Source organism: Nilaparvata lugens, chromosome 4 (assembly GCF_014356525.2).
Source record: "Nilaparvata lugens isolate BPH chromosome 4, ASM1435652v1, whole genome shotgun sequence".
NCBI classification, from domain to species: Eukaryota; Metazoa; Arthropoda; class Insecta; order Hemiptera; family Delphacidae; genus Nilaparvata; species Nilaparvata lugens.
In genome coordinates, this window is record NC_052507.1 from 9,648,221 (window position 1) to 9,668,624 (window position 20,404).

At 35.3% G+C, this 20,404-nt stretch overlaps 1 protein-coding gene across 1 annotated transcript in view; it reads right to left on the reverse strand.

The window, feature by feature from the left end:
- LOC111052479 (colorectal mutant cancer protein) overlaps positions 1-20,201 on the reverse strand; it is a 34,196-nt gene extending 13,995 nt beyond the window's left edge. The window contains 10 exon segments of the mRNA XM_039426584.1: positions 507-719; positions 2,745-3,188; positions 5,923-6,140; positions 7,138-7,276; positions 10,187-10,300; positions 12,454-12,602; positions 15,677-15,882; positions 17,391-17,588; positions 17,964-17,966; positions 19,999-20,201. Of these exon segments, the coding sequence (XP_039282518.1) occupies positions 507-719; positions 2,745-3,188; positions 5,923-6,140; positions 7,138-7,276; positions 10,187-10,300; positions 12,454-12,602; positions 15,677-15,882; positions 17,391-17,509 (1,602 nt within the window). The 5' untranslated portion in view covers positions 17,510-17,588; positions 17,964-17,966; positions 19,999-20,201.
- Positions 20,202-20,404: the final 203 nt, after the last annotated feature.

Here is a 20,404-nt window from a genome sequence, read left to right on the forward strand (position 1 = left end):
TTATCGGCCAACACTCAAAATGATTGTCCCTGATTGGTTAATTCTCACCAACAGCGATTCTCAGCCAATCGGAGGACATTATTTCTGAGTGTCTGCCGACAATCGGTAAGTGTGAAAACGGCCAATTTAGATCATATTAAAGTCTGAAAAAGGGTTTGTAAAAATTATTATAAAAAATAGTGTTATCATTATTGAATTGTTTCAACATTCAAAATAGTATCATTGTCAAAAGTTGAACCACATCAATGGCCATTTTTACACTGACCGATTGTCAGTAAATATAATTATAATAATTGTCGGTGATTGACATTTATCGGCCGACACTAAGAATTGTCACTGATTGGACAATTCTCACCAACAGCTGATTCTCAGCCAATCGCTATTGACATTTCTGATTCTTAGCCAACCGGAGGACATTACTGAGTGTCGGCCGATAAATATCGGTAATGTTTTCAATATCGGTAAGTATGAAAACGGCCAAAATGTGACTGGGGAGAGCAACTGACCCCGAACGACGCAATATCGGATCCCGTGACATGCGCATCCATCCGCCTGAGACGCACTCTCTCGGCCACTTTAGGAACTGGCGGACTGGGACTGCTGCTATCACCTCCTGGTGGCAAGTGGCCGAAACTAGTGGCGGGAGAACTCCCCCCACCCGCCAGCGATGACGTCATTGCGTGGTCTCTCGCGCTGCGTGTGCGTCGGCTTTCTCTAGCCTAGCAAACGAAAACAGAAACATTTTCACTGATGATGGAATGTTCATTTTCCTCCACTTACTCATTTTCCTCAAGTCTCATGCCAATGATTCAATGATTTTATTTAAGCCAAAGTACATAAGCCAGGTCACATACAACATTCATTATACATAGAATACAATATACAATATCAGAATACAATGTCACAGCTGTTGTGGCCATTCTTGAATTGAGCGCGTCCATGTAGCGCTGTTCCGTGCGGTGCTGCCTCCTGGCGGTGGATTGTCGAAAACTGTCGTCAGCCCAGGCTTTCTTTCAATTCACCTTATTTTTCCTCTCCCTATCATTTATATGATGTATACTTATTATATCAATCAATCAATAAATCTTCTCAGTCGGGAAAAAAGGCAGACTGAGTCAAGAGTGTACAAAGCCATACCGTGCCGGCTCACTTTATTTGTTATTTGTTATTTGTCTGGCCGGACATTATATGTCAATAATTGATTGAAGTGTTTAATGAATGTCGTGAATATTTGGGAGAAGCAAGGAGCAGTGAAATTAATATTGCCAAGCAGCTTGTAATCATCGCCAGGCCACAGTGTCAGAGTATCAGAAAGGTATTTCCTTTCCCAAAGGTATTTATCCTTCTCATTTCTATATTCCATCCTGTATTTCGATTCCAATACCTTATAATTGATAATTTGGCACATATAAAAATTACGACTGGTGAGTCTATTATCTATACTAATTTGAGAATTTCCATAGCTTTGCTCACAGTAAATATTTCTTTCAATTCCAGCTTGGCAAGTATTTTCATTAAATACAATAATAATTTAGATACAGTCCTCTCACTTTACAAAACAACAGCTTTTAAAAAGTCCAGTGTCTAATTGTCTTTTTGTGATGACTATTTGGTTGCCGCATCCACACATTGGCCCAATGAAGGCCAATGACGACAAGTGTGTGGATGGGTGGTTTGCCAGCGCTGGCCTAGATGTGGACTAGGCATTGCCAGGCTGGGCCAGCGACTGGGCCAACATGACGCGACTAGGCATTACTGTACTCCTTGGAACATGATAGTAAAGCATTAATTTCTTGCCCTAGAGACTAAAAGTTGTTTTCAACCACGAGGGAGTGAAAGTAATTTCATTTAAATAACACGGGAAGCATCTATATTATATTGGAAATAAGTAGAAAGCTCAGCTCAGAAACTATCTATAATGTGGTCCACGTTATATTGACAGTATTTGATTAACATTAGTGTTGCTATCCTTGTCTATCATTCGACAGAGCAGATAGTGCTATCCTTCTCTAGCTCTGCAACAAATCGTTTATAAAAGTGTGAAAATATAAAATCAATTAACAAAATATTTAATCCATGTTATGAAAATTTATTATTTAATCTTACAGCCGTGTTGTGTGTGATGTTGTGGTACTTTTCCATAATGAAAACACAAAATTGAAATTGCCAACCACTTTTATTATTATACAATACTATAACATAGCCTGGTTTCGTGGCTTTACCAGCCACATCTTCAGCTGTTTGTTACTACTGTGTAAACAGGTTCTGTTATAAACCAGGTCCTATTATAGTATTGTATAAAATAAAAGTGGTTGACAATTTCAATTTGTGTTTTCATTATTATTTAATCATTGAAAATCAGTTTTCTTGAGAAAAAAAAACATAATTGATTAAATCAAACAGTTAATATTGCATCAGATGCACCGGTATCAGCTATCCTCTAAAGAAGGTAGTAGCAAGGCAGAGAATCGGCAACGCTGTTCTACTATCTTTATTTACTGTCATTGTAACGTGGACCTCACCATAGGAAGATAAGAAAAACAGATAAAAAATATTACAACATTTATAGAGCCGTTTGCACAGTCAAAGCTTAAGCTGAATTAAATCAGCTGGTGGCTTAAACTCAAAATGCAACACATTATAACAAACGAGACTTGATACGGAATTAATCCAGTTTAAAATTAAATTTAGTTTGAGTGTGCAAACGGCTCATAGTGTAAAAACAATATTATTTTATGTATTACCTTACTACTAGGCCTCTCCCTACTCCTTCCGCCGCTGGCGGTGCGTTTCTTCCTGGGCTGCTGCTGTAGTTCGCTGTCCGCCGCTGCACTCAGTAAGCGCTGCAGTCGCCGTATCTCGCTCTCTTTCCCACTCACGATCAGCTGCAGATCGGCGTTCCTTGTCTCCAGCTCGGTCACAGTTTCCGACAAACAAGCCAGCTGGATATCAGCTGATGGCCCAGCTGCTGGTTTACTTGTCAGATGATTATCAGCTGATGGTTTACAGGCTGGCGGTTTACAAGATAGCTGATAATCAGCTGATGGCCCAGCTGGTGGTTTACAGGCAAGCTGGTTTTCAGCTGTAGTTTTGTTGCATGCAGCTGGAGGTTTGCTGCATACAGCTGAAGGCTTGCAGCTCACATCTGCATCACGCAGAATGTTGAATGCTGGTGGAATGATTTCTTCCTGGAATTGAGAAATAGTAATTATATTGTATTAAATTATATTGTTGCGGGTTTCTACACTAATAAAACACTCAGGCGATTTATACTGATTAGCTGTTTAGTTCTATTAGTTATAACACTATAAGGCTGGTCACACACCAATTAGTCAAGACAAGACTAGTCACGTTTAGTCACAATACTTCACGGTAGTTGCTTATGGAGTCATTTCTAATTGCAATGACTAATCAGTGTGTGTTGCATCATAAGCAACAATGTGAAGTAGTTTTGTGACAACAATAGTCATGTTTAGTCACACAATACTTCACATAGTTTCTTATGGAGTCATGTCTAATTGCAATGAATAATCAGTGTGTGTTGCGTCATAAGCAACAATGAGAAGTAGTTTTGTGACAACAATAGTCACGTTTAGTCACACAATACTTCACATAGTTGCTTATGGAGCCATGTCTAATATTGCAATGACTAATCAGTGTGTGTTGCGTCATAAGCAACAATGTGAAGTAGTTTTGTGACAACAATAGTCACGTTTAGTCACACAATACTTCACATAGTTGCTTATGGAGTCATGTCTAATTGCAATGACTAATCAGTGTGTTGCTTCATAAGCAACAATGTGAAGTATTTTGTGACTAAACGTGACTAGTCTTGTCTTGACTAATCGGGGTGTGACCAGCCTAACACATGGGAATAAAACTGGACAAAACTATAAATTGAAAAACTACCTAATAAATTACACAGAAATATCACAAGCGTATGTTGACTAGTATAAATATCTGTACAAGAATAACTGTCACCGAGAATAATAACTGTTTAAACAACTACTAAAGTAAAAATTAAAATGATTTCAACTTGAAAATGACCTAAGTTAGGGTCGAAACTAGTTATTGAAATATTTTAAAGTTTTTTATAATAAAGGGTAATACAAGGTTTTTATATTGTTTTTATCAACTACTAAAGTCTATTATCACTTTGTCACGATTAGAAGTAGCGAACAATTCAACTGTAGTTTCTCAACTGACTGCCGACTGAGACGCGCCATTAATATAAGTCCAGCAGAGCAATCTAGAAAGGTGGCAAACACATCCGGCCTATCACAGCAGAACTCTCTACAAAGGTCTGTGGTGGCGAACGCGTCCGGCCTATCACAGTGCATGAAGAGTGACCAATAGGAGTGCGTGTGAATTACCAGGAGGTTCCAGGAGGCGTTTGCCATTGGTCGACAGCTCCGTGGGCAAAAAAAACCGGAACACACGAAAAGAATCTAGAAGCCCCTCGCCTCTGCCGCCCCTCTAAAGGCCTCATCCATAGCAATATTTTTAATACTAAAATTATCCAATAATTCTAGCACATTGCCATTAAAAACCAAAACCTAACCCCTAAACTAGCCTTCAATTTTCAACTAACTTCTCCCAAACACATTCTCACTAATCTCTTACTGGTGTGCAACGGTATAGCTGACTGTGTATCAGTCTACAACAAAAATTGATGCCGTGAAAACTAGACATACTGAATTACTCAACTTCCCATTTCTTTCAGTATCTCAATGATTGGTCAAAACAGGAACGGTATTCGAAGAACTGAAACTTCTGAAAACTAACGAACCGATGTAGCCTACTCCCAGAGTTACTAGTACCATAGAGGAAAGACAGCATCTATATAATAAAAGCGAAATGGCACTCACTCACTGACTGACTGACGGACTCACTCACTCACTCGCAGAACTAAAAATCTACCGGACCAAAAACGTTCAAATTTAGTAGGTATGTTAAGTTGGCCCTTTTGAGGCGCACTGTGAACAGATTTGGAAAAATTTCCAAAGATACGCCCAAAATCTGCGTTTTTCCAGCGTATTTTAGCGTTTTCTCAGCTTTATCAAGAACAAATGGACAGTAAATGTTCAAATTTAGTACAGTAGCTCAGCTAGGGTGTAATAATGTTGTGTTGGAAGGAATTTGCAATAACGCCAAACATACGCCCAAAATTAGCTTTTTTGCGTTTTCTCAGTTCTTTCATTAAGTAATAGACAGAAAATTTTCAAATTTGGTACATCTTTGATGAAATATTAAAGTCACCTCATCTCAAAATTTTTAGACCCTAGCTGAACCTAGGGTCTAAAATTTTGAGATGAGGTGACTTTAATATTTCATCAAAGATACGCCCAAAATCAGCGTTTTTCCAACGTTTTTCTCAGCTTTTCTGCGTTTTCTCAGTACTTTGACTTTCTGATGGAATGAAGCACGCTCAAATGAGAAATGCAGGCGAGCGAAGCGAAGCGATCCAGTCGGGGGTCCAGGGGGCAGAGCCCCCTGACTAGACGGATATGGCGAGCGAAGCAAGCCTGACGGCTAGTAAGATATATTTTCTCTATGCTAGGACACTCTAGACTGGTTCTGACATATCAGTGACAGTTGACAGTGAAAGTGTGAAAGTGACTGATAAAGTGGAAATATTATAATTTCCATGAGTTCTGATTGAACTGTTTCCACTTAGCACGGCCGAGCGAGTATGAATAGTCCCATTAGAATGTATGGGGATAATATTCTTACTCTAACGGTAGCTTTCACTGACACACTGATATGTGGGAATCTACCTTTTTTAGACTCTTCTCAAAGACACGACCGGTTCGGCCATTAACAAGATCATTTCGGAACATTATCAAGTGTGTCCAGTGATAAGCACAAAGCTAAAACGGATATTTTTGAAAAAATCTTGAAATAATATGAAGGATAACTTACACAATTTGTCTTCTGATGAACCCACGATAATGAAGGTGAGTCCCCAGCACAAGTAGTGGTGGCAACTAGATCTTCTTCCTCTCCTTCTCCTACATCATCTTCCTCTATCTCCTCCTCTTCTCCACTTGCTTCGTCTGCTTCACACCTCTTTCCATTCCCTTCCACCTTCTCCTTATCCGCCAAGTCATGACAGCTCCCAACGCTGATAACTTCAGTTTCTACAGAAATTAATATAGCTGTGTTATATTTAAAAAAGTATAAAAACACTTCACTTGAATGGGCTACTTTTACAAATTAATAAAAACAATATGAAAACTTGAAGTACCCTTTATTATTTAAAATATTATTACAACTAGTTTCGACCCTAACTTAGGTCATTTTCAAGTTGTAATGTCATTTTTATTTTGTCATTAAAATATGTTTCAATAATAAAGAGTACTTCAAGTTTACATATTGTTCTTTATTAATTTAAAAAAGTATATTTAGGAATAATTCACATTTTACCATTCAACAAACATGAGAAAGAAAAATATTACTTGACTGGTAAGAGGGAGTCAAAATCAAACTTAAATCAATTCATTTGATTTATAAGAGGAAAGATAGAAGAGTATAAGAATATAAGATGATTTTATGAGTATATAAGTAATGGTAATTGATGGGAAGATAATATAATATGAATATACTTTTTCCGACATGTAGTTTTACACTTAATATCATTTTCCCCGACATATAGACTTTATAGTGGGATGCTACATGATAGTTTAAGGGGAATATTCCCTTATTCCTCTCTTTAATCTTCAATTTTAGTTAAAAAAAATATTGTAGTTTCTATTTCTCTTTAATTTGGTGAATTTTCTATATTAGATTGGACTTAGACTATATTATATTATACTATTAATATATTAGAATTGTAATTTTTGGTTGTGTCAAGAGGGCTATTATGGGAAGTATCTCTTCCTGGTGCCCTCATATTGTAATGTAAATAAATAATACAAGTATGTAAAAGGACTTTTTCCATATTTTAAATGTTTTTTCATGTTTGATAAATACCTCTGAAATGGGTTTGACAAGAGAAAAAATTAATACGGAAACGACAATACACGAGACAAATTTCTGAAAAAAATTATTTAAAAGAGAGTTTAAAAAAGTGAACCTAATTGAATGAGAGTTGAAAATTTAAGGAAAGTTGGAAATTTTGAATAATTCCATAATTACCGGACTGTTCATGATCTTCTTCTTCAGCGATCACTAGTGATCTCTGTCTTTCAATTTTCCTCGTCAGCTCAGCTATCACTGAATGGAGTTCAGTTATCCTCTCTTCATAGTGCTGGACAGATGACGCTTCTATACTTGCCTAAAAAATATACAATTTATGAATTTAAATATTATAATATCATAAAATATTTATTTATTTATTAGGTTAGCAAAAAAAAAAAAAAAAGAATCGGAAAAGAAAAAACAGGCTATTGCCTAAAACTTCTTCAATTTCCTAATTTAGTTTTAAATAATTGTCCAAATATTATAGGTTATGTCCATTCAAATTTCTACACCAAATCACAATCTAAAATATAAATTCGAATAAACAAACAATTTTAAATTTGGATGGATGAAAGTTTCTTAAAAACATGAAACAAACTATAATTCACAAAATAAAGAATAAAAACACTTAAATTTTGAGCTCCAAAATATCACATTCACCTTAGCTATATAACAGCTGTAACAAATAATATCTAATATCTATATTGAACAATGAATATCTAATAATTTATAATACATATATCAAGAATAATTAAATCAAATTATTTACATAGATCGAATTTTTAGACAACTTTTGATATTCATAGAGTTTGTAGTATTGAAAAATGCGCAATGTAGCCTACATAGCTTTTCACAATAAGAAACAAACCTATTGCCAGAGATTCATCCATCTAGCGTCCTCAACAAAAATATTAAAAATATAGAAAAAAGTCCAACAACGGAATAAGCTGATTGATAGTTTATTCTTGCCTGCAATCTACATTTATCAGTTATTAATTTTCATCAAGAGTAATATCAATAAATTTCAATTTTGCACAGAGAGACATAATACATTACTCCACACGTAATCAGCATTTAATGTTGTATCCAGTCCATAGGCATGCGACATATGAGAAGAATCCCTCTTATTCAGGATTAAGATTATATAATAAATTACCTGAGACCATTCGAAAAATCGAATCTCTAAAGCTCTTTAAGAAATCTGTGAAAAGAATCTTAGTTGATAAAGCGTACTACTCGGTGGCAGAATTCAATTAACCATAAATTCTGCACTCAATGACACAAATTAAAATGATCACATTTGCTCTATTTTTAGGACTAAGAATAATGATAGACCTAATATAGGATACACTTTGTTATATAGTTTTTTATATACTGTTACTGTTTATTTTACCTGTTAGAAATCTTACTTAGTTCTAAGGATGCAATTATTTGACAAATCACCTATCAAGTGGGAGTATTCCCAATATTATGATGTAATGTGATGAAATAATAAATATAATAAATAAATAAAAATAAAATTCTGAAAGACTTCTTATTGATGTACAAATAAATAAATTCAATTTAGTTTTTGGCTTAAAAGGAAAGCCTCCTACACAATTAAGCAATTTATAGATTAAGATATAAGTGAACTGAAATTTGCCTAAAACTAAATAAGATATAAAGGGAACTCCCTACAAGACAACAGGTCTGTGTGTAGGAGGGAAGTAGTCAGATTTGTCATATAGTCCAGGCAATGAATGCTCAAAAAAGGGTATAGAGGGAAATGTTGGGAAGACAATTTTGGACCCCGCAGTTCTGTTTAGGGTAGTAGGGAGGTAAACATATCAAAAGTCCCCACCCCTATCCCTTGTGCTAAGGGGGTGGGGGTGGTTTAAAGGTACCATTTTTGGTTTCTCGCATAAAACTCAAAAACTATGTATCTTGAGGACTTGACTGTCAATTAAAGCTTACATAATTTCCTACAATATTTATTCTACAACTTTTTTTATATCTCCTCTAGTTTTCGAGATATCCGCTCTTGAAGGTGTGACATTTTTGAAAAAAAAACACGTTTTTCATCAATTTTTTCTATTTTTGCTTTTATAACTTTTTAGAAATCGACGGGAAAAATCCATGCTGATTATGAGCTTATGAGGCATCAAATTCTCTTCAATTTGATGTATAATTTCATGCTTTTACGAATTTATCTACATCTTTTGTAGCAGCTTTAGTTTGAGTGTGAAATCTCCATTTCGGCAACAATAGACCAATTGACAAAGGTATTTGTAGGGAATGTTTTTTAAAAAGATTTTACTTTGCAGCTTTGTTGAGACTAGTTAGGAGGACAACATATCAGAAGTCCCCAGTCCTAACCCATTTGCTAAGGGGATGAGGGTGGTTTAAAAGTCGCATTTTTCAGCGTTTTGCTTCCACGCTCATATCTTAAGAACAATGTGTTCAACCGACATAGATAACTATTCAAAAATAAAGCTTGCTGAATTTTCTACACTTTTTGTTCAGTGGAACCTTTGATAGGGTATGGTATTTGTTTTGACTAGATAGTAGTGAGTAGCAAGTGGGTTCTTATTGTGGATTTGTCAGGTGATTCGGGTTCTATTTCACTCTCATTTTGTATCGGCTGGGTGCACGCTCTCAGATTCCATTTCATCATTTCGTCATCTCTCATTCATTCATTGAATCATTACAAATGGAAGCGATTGTGCGACATTGTCATTCACACCCTCATCATTCTCCACACCTGGGCTTAAAATACTCGTAAAGAGTTGCCTTTGTAAACAAATAAATAAATAGATGTTAGAATATCCAGAGTCAATTACTTGAGTTACAGCTAGCTTCTTCACCGAAAAGTTATAGAAAATGAGTCCAAAAAAAGAATTTTTTTTTTTCAATTTTTAAATATTTTTCGAAACGAATCACCTGCAGTTTTCAGCTGTAGTTGTTTTTCTTTCAGTGAACATCAACAATTATTACAGAAAATAAAAATTTCAACAGAAACTATTTTCATCTTGTATAGCATTCAAACGCGATTAGAAACGAGACAATCAAAGCAATTAAGATATATCGATATCATTGTAGGTGAAAATTTCATTCCGAAGAGTTCTAATGGGACAATTATTACACAGCCAGTCTGAATAGTCCCAATGGAACACATGGGAATAATATTCTTACAGTAAACAGCACACGTAAACTGATACTGATATGTGAGAATCTGCCTTTAGCTTACCTGTGTTTCAGCCAGCGTTTTCTCCAATAAATCACGCTCCTCAGTGACTGTATGGAGACGAGTGGACAGATCCAATATTTCTCCACGAAGCGAAGCCAGAGCCGCCAAATGCAACTGAAAATCAATCCAATCAAATCTGTAGTTTTCAACAATTTGTTAGTATTTTTATTTCATATGAATAATTCCCACAATATCAACTTCTCAACTACACAAAAAATGAAAAACAAAAATCATTCAAATCGAACATACAAAACAATTTTTTGTCACTTATCTATCACCCACGCACTCATTCCGGTTTAAAGTGGTTCTCATTCTACACAATCTATTTATTCAAACAAGTCATATTCAATCAATGCCTAACAATAGGTTTAGATATAAATTTCCTTGATTTTAAACTAACCTATATGAGATAGAAACTCAGGAAGTTGAAGTGCAAATGTTTAGTGAGAAAATATGAAGAAGCCAATACATAACCTATAAACTTGAGTGTTGATAGGACATGACATTGGGTAATAACAACGTTAGTAGGCAGAATGTTGAACACTCACAGGTGTAAGATTCAAAGTGGTGGGGGGAACGCCAGCGTGACGTCACGTGTAGTAAGGAAGTGATGAAGTAACCACACTGAGTGGGTAGCCAAGCATACAGTTTATTCACTGTAGCTTCAAATACATCGACGTTTAAATACCCTTACGATTGAACTTGAAAATTATCTGTTCTTATTATCTGTAGCGGATGTATCACCGATTTTAATGATATAGTTGAATATACAAATTTCAAGTTCATTCGAACTTTTATGAATAAAATTTGTAAGTTTTTCAAGAATCTGAAAACCTGACATGAAAAAGTTAATAAGCTAGAAAATTCTTCATTGTTCAGCACACTACTCTGCTCGACTGTCAATCATAATAATATACGCACCGATAATGGTTGCGTTCAAAGCCACTGATCAATTCCATCGTGTTTTTTTTACGTTCAGTAAAAAACCTGATCACAGATTAGTGATTACAGATCTGGGGCGCTGAACCACAGAATGGAAAGTCGGCGAGTATCCTGACGGTCAGGACCATGCGTTTTATACAGCGTACGAAGACCATCGGTCGAGCTCGTGCGCATCCGTTCCATCGGTCGACTGACGCGCTAAACAAATAGAATCTTTCAGAGCTGTACTGATCAGTAGCCCGATCGCAACATAACCAATGTGCAGACACCTCTGCCCGACAATCAGCTGATATTGAATTGAATAGCATAAGAGTGAATTCAATTAATAGTGTCATATTTGAATTCAGAGTGTTTTCTATAGGTACATTTCTAACATCATTTCCAAATTTTTTATTGAAAAAATCATATATTATTAATATTATCTACATTTATTTGATCTGTAGCTTAAAGTGACTGCAAGTATTCCCAATTGTGATACAAGCTCGAAATAACTCATCAAAATTTCTGATGGACATTCTGAGGTAGTTGAAAAATGTATCTTCACCCCAAGCAATGATGTATATAATGGTACTAAATCCCTTAGAAATTCTCTTTGGGCGACCATTGGGTGAACTTGATATCTACGTTTTTTAATATTTCGTTTACGAAGATAATAAGCTGCAATAACAATCTGTAAATGCGTCCATTTTGTGAGTCAGAAAAACTGATGTATGGTCAGGATGGTGCATACGCACTGACGGTCTGTCGAGCTCTGAATATGTAAAACTGATTCATCGATGCGTACGGTCAGGATGGTACATACGCACTGAAGGTCGGTCGAGCTCTGTAATCGGCCTAAAGGTTCATTTTCGTTTATGCATAAATTTTCGCAGTCGACAACGACAAGCATTGTTGACATTCGTAAATTTCAAGTGTGCCAAAACAGCTGATCAAATAACTTTTCATTATCTGTGTTTATTATTCAATAATCTAACATTTCTAATAATATCAACATATTGCCATTTAAAAGTATAATAGAGTATAAGCTTAACCTCCCCCATTAAAACATAATTGAACATAATATTTAGGTTATGTAGACAAATTGAAATCTACCCAATCTGAGATCCTCACCCTGTCGTGGTCGACGACGGCATTTACGCACAATCGAAAACCCAGCTTAACGCTGATTCTAATGCTAATAATAACAGTTCAATGTGAGTCTTACTGTATTCTATTAGTTCAAACTGTCAATATTCCTAACAAAAATAACAGCAATGCTAATTCAATCAGTGCTGACGGTTAAAAAAGAATCAGACTGTATTCCATATGCTTTCCCTACAGCTCACCTTGTTAGCCAGCTGCAGTAGGTTGGCAGTACTGGTGGTGGAGAGGGCATTGACCCCGGCAGCAGCCTCCACTAGTCTTTGCAGGGTGTGAGGCTCAGGACTCAAGTCCCTTGCTCCGCTGTCGAATTCCCAAGTATCGGGCTTGCCACCTAACACATAGACACACAAATTGCAATAGTGAAGTTCACAGGTATTAAAAGCTGTTAGTCCAAGAGTGCATAGATAAGATAGAAAAACATTATGAAAAGATGAATTTAGGCAAAAAATTAATAAAAACTAATAATTAATCGCTCTCATCTTTCAAGTTAGTTGAAGAAACCAATACAGTCGAACATCTCTATAACGAACCTCCACTTAACGAAATCCTCTACACAACGAATTTTTACCTGGTCCCATGACATTTTTAGAGATTTGGATGCTTATTTACCTCTATTTAATGAATTTCGGACCTCTCAACAACAAAGTTTTCTCTTGACTTCAACATACAAAATGTAGTGTGTATAGGAAGTAGCGGTTATTTTCAAGGAATTGTTTAGTTTCAGCAGAAAGGTCAATTAAAAGCAGCACTTGGCCGACCTAGACGATACCCTACACATCTCCTTTTCATTGAATTTCCAGTATTAACAGTTAGACAGTTATTTGTTAAGAATACAATACTATATATAATTAAAAATATAAATCAATTCACACCACAAATTAGAACTTACGATTTCCGTATGCAGGGTAATTTCCAAATCAATAGAACAGACATGACTGTATGCCGGAGACAATTCCCTTACATAAGTAACAGACTGATCAACCTCATACCAGATAACTTAATAGCAAAAACTAGTAATAAAAAGATAGCAGAATGGATAAAGTCAGTGAATATCTCGCAATTCATTCACACATAATGCACTAGTAAATTCCACCTTCACTTAATTATCCTATATTTCTTTTATTGCAGTTACCTTTTTATTTTTCTTCCAAACCTCAAATAGATTTTCTCAGATTCATTCTCTGTCTTCTACTCTGAGATTTTTAATTTATTCTTCTGACCACAAATATAATAATATTGTAATATTTATTTTCTAAGCCACATAATGGAATTCATCATTCAGTAATTAGGCTACTTATATATTTTAGTGCTTCAAATTACACTTTTGAATTTACTTTTCATTTTCATTTATACTATGTTTATTTATATTTCCTTTCATATGTATATTCATTCTTGTTTCATCTAGGCTATTCATTTCTTCATTGAAATTTTTTATATTGAAAATTAATATCGATACTCGCTGCCAGCACTCAAACTTCGGTTTTGCAGGCAGCACCTAACATGTTATTTTGTTTTGACAAAGTTGTTTTTCCTGTATATTTAAGTATTGATCAATATGTTTTTTTTTCTTTTCAACTTTGTATTGAGGATTATTATTTTTGTTGTATTATTTTTGTTGTGGTGAAATAAAATTTGATTTGATTTTGATTTTTGATTTGATTTTGAAAAGCAGAAAGGTCAATAGACTAAAAATAATGACAATTCAGGTCACTCTCTCTTTTAGTCGGGAATTGAATTCCAAGAACTTGTCATTAATGTAGACCAGGCAGGTGAACGACTGGGCTTTCCCATTCTCGCTTTTGTCACACATTTCAATTCTTTGAACTGACTATGATGATGATGGATGTGACAAACCTGAGGGGAAGAATCCGTCAGATCAAGAAGTTATAGAGGCTTTCAAAATTACCAGGCAAGGATTAAAACTGAAAAATAGTGTACCAGACATGTCTGACTGTTTTAATCGATGTGAGTCGTTTATCGAACATGATGTTTTATTCAAATTCAAAATTCAACCGAAAATTACTCACTTTTCCAAATATAAAACATTGAAAAATATGAAAGTTGAGTTATTATAGTATTTATAGTGAAGTTATTGACAAAATAACCGTATTTTGCGTTCCATCTAATAGTAGTGTAAAAAATTGAAAAATATTGCTACGTAGTATTTACTCTGATTGAACTCTACTAATAGTACTAATCTAGCTTTCTGGAAATAAATTGGTGAGTTTACTTACTATTTTATTACATTCTATAAATATTTATAAAAACATGTTTTTTTCAAACAGCATGAATTTTCAAATTTCCATATTAATATTGGCCTAATAGGTACCCTACCGTTCGCAATTATATGTTTTATGTACCATATTCATTCATTTACCGCCGTGATACGATATTTATGAGATCCATAGGATCGTGGCAGTTTTCTTGACAGAACCTCTCAAAAACGAATACCTCTCTGCAGCGATTTTTTTCTCGGGATAATCGACTTCGTTATACAGAGGTTCGACTGTATTTGACTCCTTAGGATTGGTTGGAAAGAGCTGCAATAGAAGCTAGTAATAGTAATAGTTTATGTGAGATTAGACATATGAAATCACGTTCCAGAGCATTAAACATTTTCACAATCATATAAGTTAATTTCAAAATTCAACTTTGTAACCGTTTAATGAGAAAATAACAAACAGGCAATCAATTTTTGAGAGAATTGAATTACACAACTAGTTTTTATAGCAAGCTTGCATTGGCCTTCAAATTTGATTTTAGATAAGACTTGACCATTTTAGAGCATATTGGTGCTACAAAATATTATTTAGCCAATGTTTATATATTTATATCACAATAATTTATGGGATATTCCATGAGATGTGAACATTTTTTTAAAATATCTCAATAACCATCGAGGATATGACCGGTTGCATTGGACACAAAATTGAATTTTACATACGATTTGGCATTACATATCAGGGCCGTCAAAATATAAGGGTTGATGATTATTGAGATATCACAATAATTTCTGAGATATTCCATGAAAATGTCCTGAATTGTGAACATTTTTTAAATATCTCAATAACCATTGAGGATATGAGCTTGAGACCGTTTGCATTGGAATCGAATTGAATTTGACATAAGATTTGACCATTTCAGAACATATTGGAGCCACCAAATTATTATACAGTTGATGATTATTGAGATATTGCAATAATTTCCATGAAATTATACTCCATGGAATGTAACATACTGAATTATTATGAACATTTTTGAAATATCTCAATAACCATTGAAGATACGAACTTTGGACCAATGAATTCCAAATTTATTTCACATAAGATTTGACTATCTAAAGCCATAAGAGAGGCATCAAAATGTATTAATTCGAGAATTTCTTTTGAAAATAAGAAAACTCACCGAGACTGTTATCACTGCTGGTGGGCAGATAGGACTCCTGCGCAGTAACGCTGCGCAACGCGTCAATTTCAGAGCGCAGCGCAAGTCGGCAACGCAGAAATGCATTGTAGGAGATTCGGCCCTCGGAGTCGGCTCCAAGTTCTTTCATCAGTTCCTCAACCGAACCCTCCAGGTTCAGTTCACGGCAGATGTAGAGCAAGTCATGACTATAAGAAATAATTATTTTATATTTTATAAATATATTAATTATTTATACTTTAGTAGTATTTGTTCAAATAAAATCAAATCAAAGTTGTTATTTTCAACCTTTGGCTAAATGGTTGAAATTGTCACAGTCATGCAGATCACAGTGGTGTGAACAAAACTTGAATGTGAGTCTTGACTGCGAGAACGAAAACATGTTTTCAATCTACTTCTAGGAAAAATGTCAGTTTGATAAGAATATTCCACCAAGTTAATAATTTATGCATGAATAATAGATGGATAGCGCACTGGAAAAAACGGAATTGGATTGACTAAAGGTATGATCACATTGAAAGCGTATATGTGAGCAAGTGCAAGTCTAATCATGCATGCGCCGAAAAACCAACTCTGGAAAGTGCCACTAAAACAAGTTATGACTTGCATATAGCTGCTCACACTGAACGCAACCAGCAACTGCTCCCTTTCAGTGTGAGTGTGTTCCCATTGCTCTTTCCAGATTATGTTTCTCACCTGCACGCTTGGTCATGCATAACCGAGCGTGCACTTGCACATAAAATATATTATACGCTTTCAATGTGATCACACCCTAATATTATTCAAAAAATGTTGAAGGTAGACTACTTTTGGGAAAATCCCTAAATTAGACAAAAATATTTCGGTGAAATAATGATCACTAATGATGCACTGAGAATAGAGTGGGCTACCAATAACTAGGTACGGTATTGTATTAACGAGTCGGGTCAAATCAAATTGTTATTGCCTTACGAAATATGTTAACAATTAAATACAAAAATATACAGATTAGAAATGTGATATTTTAGAATAATATAATGTTTCAACACAATATTCCATGTAAGCCTATACTAATTCGGCGACACCAGCAAAAACCATAGTTTGAGTTCCGATGCCGAGTACCAAAACAGAAAAGGATAATATTTCTTCCAATTGGAAAATTATGATTTTACATGGTAAGCTGAATATAAATTAAAATATAAATCTGAGTACCATAGCTATAATAATTTAAAAAAGGTACTCAGATTTATATTAAAAAGTAGCCCTGAAGAAAAAAATACAATATTTAATCAAGGTGAAAGTGAGGAAAACCTATTCATTATTTTTATACTGTAAGGCTCAACTTACGCGACTCAGGTCGAGAAGAGACTCGACTCTAGTCGAGAGCAAGTGTTCCCAAATGGTGACACTCAGACAAGTCGATTCTAGTCTCTGCGACTAGAATCTGCGACACCATTTCAAAACACATGCTCTTAACTAGAGTCGAGTCTCTTCTCGACCTGAGTCGCGTAAGTGTGAATTGGGTGAAAAATTCACTTGAAGGGTAAATTCAGATTGATTCTTTAAATTATGGAAATAATGATTAGATTGAGATATTTTCTGTTTTAATTGAATTGCATTAATCATTTAAAAAAAAGAAATCACTTCGTTTTCCATGCAAAAAAAAAAACATTGAAGGTGAACAATATAGCTAAATTTCTTCAAAATGAGCACCCACCTGTCAATAAAACCATCTCCATCTCCGTCACACGCTTGGAACAGCTTGCGCGCTCTCTCTTCGTCGCACACCGAACTATTGTCCTCACTGCATGCCGACTGATGCTCAGACTCCGCCATATTTGATGCACCAATTCAGAAAACGGGTTCTTTCTCAAGTCAAAAGTCACATTCTTAGAAGATTTCTAGTAGATATCATCTGAAATCAGTGAGATAATATGGAACTTGTTCTACAATGGATCGAAATGATTCATATTCATTTAATCACTCATTCGTAAATATATCATGCTTAATTCATTAGGATATGGTAAACAAAATCTATAAGGCTTTCGGGGAAAAGAGTTCAGTTAGCCTAGTGCTGTGTGACCTGACTAAGGCGTTCGATTGCGTATCTCACAAGATCCTACTGGAAAAGCTCTCCAGATATGGCTTTCGGGGGCAGAGCAAGGATCATGGTGGCAGATTATTTGCTGGATCGTAAAAAGGTCGTTTCACCATTGAGGGCTACCTCAAGAGAAAACATGTACCTCAAGGATCAGTGCTTTAGTCTTTGCTGTTCCTGATTATTATCAACCATCTGAGACTAGAGGACTGAAGCGTTCTCTTTACAGATGATACCACAATAACAAGTATGGGTGGTGAACCCACTGCATCAGGATTGAGAGCGCAGCAACTCTTCGCTGAGACCAGGGACTGGTTCTCCGCAAATAGGATCCTTCTCACTGAAGGAGCGACCCAGAAAGTGATGTGTACTCTTGGCAAGACAGATCTAAACCATGCACCTGTCACCCTCCTTGAATTTAATATAGATTCAAAACTGACCTAGGAGCTTAGGTCAGACGAGACAGATCAGAGTCAGACAAGGTCAGACAAGACAGATCTAAACCAGGCATCTGTTACCCTCCTTGAATTCAGTATAGATCAAAACTGACCTACGAGCATCATATTCTGGGAGTGTGCAAGAAGCTGTCAAGTCTTATATCTTTTCAGAAAGTTAAGAGCGCTACTGAGAATCGAGCGATTGCTGATGTTGTACCATGCAGTTTTTGGTAGTCGCACACAGTATAGTATCCTGATCTGCGATCATTCGTCGCATGCTAGAGACATTCTACTGCTACAAAAGAAAGCTCTTGATAAATTGTTATGTTGCATTGATTAATGTTTAAAAGTGTGTTGTGAACTGTATTCGTTATATTGAGAAGTATATATGTGACATGGTCCACTATACTGTTTCAAGTATTTATCGGCTAATAAATATATTTCTATTTCTATCACATATAGCAAGTATGATGTACGTTGCTAGCCAATCTTCCGCAGATTGGGCATCCACACAGTTTGTGGACATTACATTCTGGCTTCACTTCTATATGTGTGGAGCAACATTACATCGCTACAGCAAAGGAAGCAAGTGCAACCTTACAACACTCGGAGAAGGTTAAATTTGGATGTGCCACGCTGTTGTTTGTCGAAGGTGAAAGACTGTTTCCCTATGCTGGCGCTAAGGACGTTTAACCACTTACCATAGTTGGTGATGGCGTGTCTGGTGAATGTCTTCAGGTTCTCCTTGTCTAAGGCCTGGTTGCACAACAGCCGTTTAAATTTTAACCGTAATTAATTTTACGAGAACCAATCAGAGGTGTTTTTGAAAAGTGGCTCTTAGATTGGTTCTAGTGTATTTAATCATGGTTAAAATTTAACCGACTGTTGTGCAACCGGCACTAAGTGGCTGATTGAAAAGAGTCTATAAAATAGTTTTTTTTTTAATGATCGAGTAAAGTGTGGGTTGTTTGACCAGTGGTTTCTGTCATGTGGAAAATTAACTGACTGACTCGATCTTCACAGGAACGTTTCTTGATGGATAAATTTTATAAGCTTATTGGATATTATAAATTATTGAGAAAGAAACACGCTAAAGGCTTTACCCCCTTTTTTTCAGACGATTCGGCACGGCATGACATGGCAAGAAGCTCATTGATTAGCTTATTTAAGAGAGCTTCCTATATTGTCATGACGACTGAAAGAACGCCTCGTGTGGCTTGGCCCTTATTCGTATTTTTGGAAACGAGGGGCCGCACTTTGGAGCTGCCCGTTGGGATAGGATTATAGTTTATGGATATTGCAATAATAAGGTAAGTAACTCTGATGTCCCAAGCTATTTGAAAACGTCAATCAATCTTCAATAAAACAATTTTTGAACCAAATACGGACGAATATGGTTTATGAAAATAGATTTGCCTACAATAGCAAGTAGGCTAAACAGGGTAAGGCTAAGGACAAATTTACCATCATACTTTAATCAGCAACTCCCTTTCTTTTGCAAAAAAATAGTTAATTAATTTTCAATGATCCTACAATAGAATTACAATCTTTACGCATAAATCTGCTTCTGTCGCTTGACAACAAGCTAAGAAATCAGAGAGTTACGGTGTAGGAAAAAATTATCAACCGGTGATTGTCTGTTTACAAAATCAAAAAATAGATCAGTGTATTAAGGAGCACAAACTTTATAATTGGGACTTGAAACATGATTCAAATTCAAACGATGAGTTTGAAACTAGATCTTAAAAAGGAGATAAATATAAAACTATTATAATAGTTACACAACTAACCTGTCATACGACTGTGTAGTTTTATTGTTTTGATAACGATAAGATTATGTTCATTTTTCGACTATTGATGCTCATCCTCGAACTTCTATTGCTGAAACTATAGAGCAAACTTACATTGAAAACAAATAAAATGAGAATGTCTGATGTCTAATTACTTTGGTTTTCTAAAGTAAACAACGAAGAAAACCATCAAAATCAGCCATCTTTAAAATGTTGAAATGACTTGTATGCTATGATGCAATAAGTTCATGGAAAGGTCAAAGTAAAAATCTGCATGGAATTACAAAAATTCTATAAAAATATTATCAGGGAATAAGATGTAAAATTAGAATTCATAATAATTTCAAGTTTATTTTCATAAATATCAATTCATTCTATTTGTAAAATATAATTTACTCATTTTTGA